Raw genomic sequence first — 7,773 nt, 5'->3', positions numbered from 1 at the left:
GAATAAACTTGTAACGAGGAAAACGCTTATGTTATTATAATTTTATATCATTATTCAAACTCAATGAATTAAAGCGTCGGTGGCTCAGGGGTCAAGCAATTGACTTGCAATCTGTAGGTCCAGGGTTTGAATCCCGCTATGTACCAATGTGTTTTTCTATTTCCGATTTACATATGTACATTTATTCGACGTTATTACGGTGAAGGAAAACATCGTGATGCAACCTGCACATATCTGAGAAGAAATTCAAAGATATGTGTGAAGTCAACCAACCCGCGCTTGGCCAGCGAGGTTGACTATGGCTTAATCATCCTTAACTTAGATAGGCTCCAGCACCTCGGTGGGGACGTATGAGCTGATGATGAATGAATTACTAAATAAAATACAAAGATAGAATTATTTTTAATTAATTATATTAACTTAAAACTAATTTTTGGTACAGGTGATTATTTATGTTTTATTACTAGAGAAAAGTGCAAAGGGCAACAAGACTAGATTTGAGATTTATACGATATATAGATAATAACGATTACTAAACACAACAATTAACCTTTTTATCAGTAATACGGTGGAAAAAATATTGATGCAACTTCCACAATCTACAGGGAAATTCAATATGTGTAGTCAACGCGCACTGAGCTAGTGTTTTTACTTAGGCTTAGTCATATCACACTTAGGGTAGGTTCATGTCACAGCAGTTAAGGAACATTAAATATATTTTTTTTAATTTAAATATATTGCTTAATAATGAATGGATCTTCATTGTCTCTGGCTACCGTGCACGCTGCATGTCCCTCCCCTAGATTCGTTTCCATGGCCACGGCAATCACATCAGCTAATGTTACAGCGGCGTTACTACGTGCTGACAGAGAAGCGACACCCAACTGACAGTCCATAACCACCAAATATCTACCACTCTCCACCAGCTTCATGTGGAATTTGATTAAAGATACGGATTTTCTTAGTGGTGGTATATCTGTAAGAAATGTATATTAGTTTTAAATGCAAGTCCCACACGTTAGGTATAACAGTATGATAGTATAAAAACTAATTTATCACGCATACTCTAGGATTGGTTTGAATTAAGATTAAAGGCGTACAGAAATATTACGACAAAAGAAGACACTTGTGTGTGTTGCTTGAAAAAGTTTTCGACCAGCATTGTGGACTCCAAAAATTTCACTGAAATAAGAAAGTACATACGTACTACGTAATGCAAATACTAATTGCTTAATGGTTAAGGAGAGATTCGATCACGTTGTTGAGGGTTAGGATAGCACTATTCGACTTTTATCATGAACCATTTCCTAGCACAAGTCTAAAGCTTATTTTGTACAATTAGCGGAAAATTAATTTAAAAAATATATTTTTAAGAAAAAATATATGTTTACTAACTTCCATCTCGTACGATGTTAGGTACACCGGTGAAACCGCCGGCTGGCCCCTGCTCTGTGAACAGCATGACTTCTCGCCGCGAGCTGCCTATGTTCAACAGTAGCGCTGCTGCCTCCCAGTTGGGCTGCATCTCCAAATACTCGTTCATATCAGACCACACGCGGTGGACTATCTAAACCAAGCAGTGGAAGGTAAATCAACTAATAAAACACGTCTCCTATATGAATTTTAGGGGTTTGAACTCATTCTAGTATGATCCACGACCACCAGGGTAGTAGACATTTTAAGCGCCCTTGCGCGAGATTTTGCGTCGCCTCCCTTTTTTGGTGTTAGGGGAAATCTTCCAAAGTAACTTACAGCGCACCAAAGGCGCCTATTTATATTCGACTCAGGCTTCTGTGCCCCCTAATGCCCGACGACCTGGGCGGTCATCCCACCTCGCCCTAACCTAATGCTGGTACTGGCCACGACCTAACTTAAATCCAGTCTGAATAAGACAATGTTACTTATGGTCTCTACGAAGGTAATTTTTCATATCCCCTTCTCGTATTTTTTTTCCTATAATATGCTTTAGCAATATACTGCCTTGTATTGTTTATTATGTGTATTGTCACATCTCACTATAATTTGAGTTGTTTTAAAAATATAATTGTCAGTATTTTATGTTTACTCTCACACGTAAGCCCTCGTAACAAGAAAGATTCATCCAATGTTGCATAAACATCGATAAACAATATCAACGTTTACTTATGTATACGAGCGTCGGTGGCTCAGGAATCAAACACTTGACTTGCAATCTGCAGGTCCTGAGTTCAAATCCCGTCATGTACCAATGTATTTTTCGATTTCCGATTTACATATGTACATTTATCCGACGTTCTTACGATGATGGAAAACATCGTGATACAACGTACACATATCTGAGAAGAAATTTAAAGATATGTCAGAAATCGACCAACCCGCACTTTGCCAGCGTGGTTGACTATGGCCTAGTCATCTTTGACTTAGGGTACGCTCCGTGACCCTCGATGGGGACATATAGTGAGCTGATGATGACTTATCTATACTAATATTATAAAGCGGAAGAGTTTGTTTGTTTAAACGCGCTAATCTCAGGAACTTCTGGTCCGATTTGAAGAATTCTCTTTTATTGGATAGTCCATTTATAGAGGAAGGTTTTAGGCTATATAACATTACGCTGCGACCAAAAGTTGTTTTGTAATTCCGCGCGGACGGAGTTGCGGGCGACAGCTAGTCAGCTAAACGTTAAAGTTTATAATGTATATTAAATGCTTTACATAAAATACGGTTAAAATAAACAATTATTTAGAATTAAAACATAATTTGATTTTAGTCAGTTATTTAATTTGAATCTATCAATAATCAAAAAAAGTTATTCTCAAGAACAATCGGAAATTGTTAATTTTTCTTTTAATTCACTAAATATAAGAGATTTTTTATTTTCTTTTGTTCTTAATTCTGATGTAAAGAATATATTCAAACTAATTAGGTATAATAAATATATTACTGTATTTAACTTATGATTTTGTTAAGAGAAAGTTTCCGTAAACGACTCACCTCTTTAGTAGCGTTCTTGAAACTTATTTCGACGCATTTAGGTCCAATCTGCATGTGCCATGAGTAATAGATCTTCCATTGCGTATTCACAACCAATTCTGATTCGAAAAATGGATTCCTTGCGAACATTTGACACTTATCAGGATTTCTTTCTATATGTCTTGAATATTCCACATCTCTACTTATTGATAATTTTATTGTACTAAATATTAATAATACTTGCACAAACGACATGATTGAAATGATAATTGCGTCTGTCTGTCTGTCTGTCTTATAAAGATGTGATACCTAATTACGTAAGATGTTATGAACCATTGTTTTGACTCCACAATACTGAAACGGATGATCCATGTTCGTTTGTTTATTATTTATGCGTATTTAACCTTTTCGCAACCGTAGTCCAGTATAAAAGACAGGTAAAGAAAAGCTTCGTAAGGATACTGTTGTCTGAATTATCGTTTGAATTGTTTTATTGTACGATTACTACCTTTAACGTCTTAATTATAATATTTACTGTTATTTTAGTAGAAAGTAGGACTAAACAAAATACAAATAAAAATTCAAGAGAGTGTTTTATTAGATTAAATAGAAAAAAAAGTCGTTAAGTAGCAACAAGTCTTATTTTTCTTGTAATAAATATTTACGGTTTTGCGGCTCCGATCGCAGAATACAGGTAAGCTGTTTTCCTTTGGCTGCGAAAAGGTTAAATATAAACTTATTTATTACAAACAATATGTAAATATTTGATTATTTAATCATACCTTTGTAAGAACAGGATTATTTGCGGCGCATAATTTCAGTCGACGTAATATTTCTAACCGTGGATTTCCATAGCCTTTTTATCACGTTCTTTGGGTTACTGTGGCAATGAAAACTCACAGTAAAAAATATAAAAGAGTAAATATATTATAATTTTCATTGCTCTGAAAAAATCTAAATTTTACTACTCTGTTGACATTTCTAACGTTAATACTTGTATTGTTTTTGCTTCTTAATCCTACTAATATTATAAATGCGAATGTTTGTATGGATTGCTATATGGATGTTTGTTAGAAGGTATATGCAGAACGGATTAACGGATCTCGATAAAATTTGGCAGAGATTTAAAACAGTCTGTAAGAATACAAAGGCTACTTATTAAGTTTTTTTTTATTTCCCAGCGTTCTCATACAAACGAAATCATATGCCACAATTAGTGAAGCTAATTATGAAAATGTACTTTGATATAAATTTTCGATTTCCAAACGCAGCCAATGTAAGGATGTTTATCATGATGAATCCAATTTTACAGAATTTAGACAGAGCAATAGTTACACACGGTCGCTGCGTCGCGTGCACACAACAGTTCATTTGTTGGATTAGTGATGTACGGCGAGCACAAAACTTTATAGTAATCTTACATATATTATATATGCGAAAGTTTAGATGTATGTATATTAGAAGGTATCTGCAGAATGGCTGTATGAATCTCGCTGAAATTTGCCATAGATAATACTTGTATTGTATTCTATTGTAATCTGGAAGAGCACAAAGGCTAGTTACTAAGTTTTTCTTTAATTCGCGGTCGGAATCGCAGGCGACAGCTAAGTAATAGCTAAATATAAATATATGAGCCGCTTATTTTGAAAGTGGCATAAATCATTTATCTTCAAATCGAGATATTGAAAGTTTTGAGTTTCAATGAATTTAAAAATATACGTAAAATAAAATATATTATATTCTATTTTTAGATTCACCGCTTTTAATATTTATTTCTAATAGAGATGAGCCATACTTACTAATGAGTAAATAGTCAAATTGATCGGATTTCGTTATTTATTTTATTTTATTGATTTAAACAGCTTGACATCCGTGTTTTCCGGTACAATGGGATTTTCGGATGTTTTCGCTTAGACCATGCGCAAAATCCTGAAATTTTTTTTTGTCATATACTCATTTATGAAAAAAATATTTTGAGTGAAAACCCACGATGAGAATCAAAATTTCGCGTAAATCTTCATTATCATGTTATACCGCAACAACAAATTAAATAACTGAGAAATAGCACAGTTAATAGCAGAATAAAATAACGTGTCGTGTAACATCACTACTGAACGCGGTGGGCGTATTCTGTGCGGGCCACCGATGCGTATCTTTGGAATAGGTGGAATTGGTGGGTGGAATATTATTACTAGTCGTTATATTCAGTGACAGAGCTAGGCTGGCTGTAATGACTGCGCAGCCCAGTGCTACAGGCAACTATTAAAAAAACAACTTTAATATGTGTTTGAACTTTTTTATTATTGCTTGTACAGCGCTAGTGGAAGCAAATGCCTTTAAAAAAGTAATATCCGACTTTAAGTATAAATCACATTTGAAAAATAGAATGAACTACTGAATAAAGGGTATTGTTCTTTTCTGTAAATACTCGTACTTCTCCGTCAAATGTATTTCCCCTTCGCAACTTTTTAAGAGATTCTCAGAGGATCTCTAGGACCACTATGTGTCAGAATACCTAGTGGTCGTGGTCATAGATTTGCTGGCTGATGATAACCATTGACAATATTACAATACATAATAACCGTATTTTTAACCTTAAATATATACACTTATTAATCTTTGACAAGTAATAAATATTAAACGTTGTATTTTATAAAATCTTAACTCGTACAACCTATAAAAAATCTTTTAACCGCCTTTATCTTGACATTTATAACTAAACCGGAGCCCTTTTACAATTTATGCAGGCGCTCGATGCTTCGAATGCTTGTAAACAATTTGCTAGCTCTAAACTTTTTAAAATTATTTTTCTAAAATTATTAATTACACAATGTTGTTATTAGAGAAAGTCTGAAAGTAGCACGAGTAGTTGAAGAATTAAAAAATATAATATTGGCGTGGTATACATATGTCATGAGGAGGAAAGAATCGCATGTGGCAAGGAGAAGGTGAAATGGGTAGAGGGACACACCGGTGGAGGTAGGCCTCGGAAGAAATGGATGGATCGGGTGAAAGATGTCATGATTAAGAAGGGGTTGACTCTGAATGTCGGCAGATAGATTGATATGGAGGACTAAATTTTGCAATTCATCTATAAAAATCACGAAAATTACTGAGTGAAAATTTAAAACCAAAACCTATCAGTTCCAATGTAATCCTCCCCTAGCGGTCAGGTGTGCTGAATCAAGGGCTGTCACGCGCAGCCGAGTGACCCGGCCTGTTATTCAGCCAGGGTTGCCACATGCAACACACCACACTAACGCTCAAATATATTGTTCCAAATACAATCCTTACCAATATTATAAATGCGAATGCGAATATATGAATGGATAGGTTACAAGGTATCTCCGGAACAGCTCATCAGATCTCGCTGAAATTTGACATGTATGTCAATATCATAATCGCACGAACGGAACGCATAGGCTACCAAGTTTTTTTTTATTTCTGCGCAGATGAAGTCGCTGGCAAAAGCTAGTCATGATGATGCAAACGATGATGATAAAAAATGCTTATTCATATTTTTTAAATTAGATACTTATTTCAAAAACATGGTCTATATCAATAAAATATCATTAAAGCACACTTAATATAATTTCTCTTTAAACAAGAAAAATCTGATTGGAATATGTTACGCTTGACAACCCTGTATTAACTGAAGCGAAGTGAAACAACATCGATCCATTGGTCTCTCTCGAACTGAAAGAGATGAATTAAACACGAGAGTATAGATATAATGTACTAGCTGTCGCACACGACTCCGTCCGCACCGAATTAAAAAAAACTAATTTAGTAGCTTATGTGTTCTTTCAGACTATGCTCTACAACTATACCAAATTATACCAAGATTCGTTATGCCGTTCTGGAAATACCTCCTAACAAACATCTATCCACCTGCAAACATTCGCATTTATAATATTGGTAAGATTTTCGACTAACCTAAAAATAAAAGAAAAGAAACAATAATATACTTCATGATATTTATCTTGTATTGGTCACATAAATTTACAGTGGGTTTCCACTGTTAAAATGCTTTTAAAAACATATCGTTCTCACTTTTATAATGTTTAAAAAAACAAATACACCCATATTATTTTCTACTTAAAAAAATTACGGTAATATACCGAATTTATCATTTACAAGTAATCAAATGAAACTGATATAGAGTTTATTAAATGTAATATTCCGTGTCGAATTCTCGGTCGTTCTCAGAACTAAACAATTTCAACACGAAAAAAAAACATTTTTCTGACAAGAGAGTTTTTCCTGCACGGAGTTTGGGACAAAGGGTTGTCACAAAGCGAGTCAGCGACGGAATTGAATAAGTTTGAGAACGTGCTCTGACGTCAACACGTTTTGTTCTCGTACCCGGATAACTTTGATTGCGAGAAACATTTTTTTTTAGATTTTTTACGTACGAACGTTGTATGGCGGTATTTTTGACATGTTTTATTTTACTAATATTATAAATGCGAATGTTTATAGATGGATGGATAGATGTTTGTTTAAAGGTATCTACAGAACGGCTAAACGGATCTCGATGGAATTTGGCATGCACATAGAACATAGTCTGGATGAACACATAGGCTAATAATTATGTTTTTTTAATTACGCGCGGACGGAGTCGTGAGCTACAGCTAGTTTTATCATATTATTTATTTTTGAAGTATTTTTTACAAACTTCATTATGTTAACTTATAAGAGTCTACGTAGCCAGCTACTTACCCTGTTGAAAAGTTAAATAATACCCTTTGCAAAATTTTTGCCATTCAAAGAAATGTCGAAATTTCTCATTAAATCTACGTTGTTTACCAAAAAAAAAAC

At 34.3% G+C, this 7,773-nt stretch overlaps 1 protein-coding gene across 1 annotated transcript; it reads right to left on the bottom strand.

Moving 5' to 3' along the window:
- Positions 1-531: 531 nt before the first annotated feature.
- On the bottom strand, positions 532-3,196 carry LOC106117737 (uncharacterized). Its single transcript, XM_013312150.1, has 3 exons — positions 2,974-3,196; positions 1,396-1,567; positions 532-976 (listed from the first exon to the last, which is right to left on the bottom strand). Exons 1-3 carry the CDS (start codon positions 3,100-3,102, stop codon positions 729-731), a joined length of 549 nt encoding a protein of 182 aa, XP_013167604.1. The 5' UTR covers positions 3,103-3,196; the 3' UTR covers positions 532-728.
- Positions 3,197-7,773: the final 4,577 nt, after the last annotated feature.

This window comes from Papilio xuthus, unplaced genomic scaffold, assembly GCF_000836235.2.
Source record: "Papilio xuthus unplaced genomic scaffold, Pxut_1.1 DF827679.1, whole genome shotgun sequence".
Classification (NCBI taxonomy): Eukaryota; Metazoa; Arthropoda; class Insecta; order Lepidoptera; family Papilionidae; genus Papilio; species Papilio xuthus.
This window is presented reverse-complemented; position numbering and strand designations above follow the sequence as displayed.

Excerpts from the sequence above, each read along its gene's own strand:
- LOC106117737 (XM_013312150.1), bottom strand. The coding sequence starts at position 3,102 with ATGTTCGCAAGGAATCCATTTTTCGAATCAGAATTGGTTGTGAATACG. Across the intron at positions 1,568-2,973 it reads TCAAGAACGCTACTAAAGAG|ATAGTCCACCGCGTGTGGTC; the intron begins GTGAGTCGTTTA and ends TGCTTGGTTTAG. Across the intron at positions 977-1,395 it reads TAACATCGTACGAGATGGAA|ATATACCACCACTAAGAAAA; the intron begins GTTAGTAAACAT and ends CATTTCTTACAG.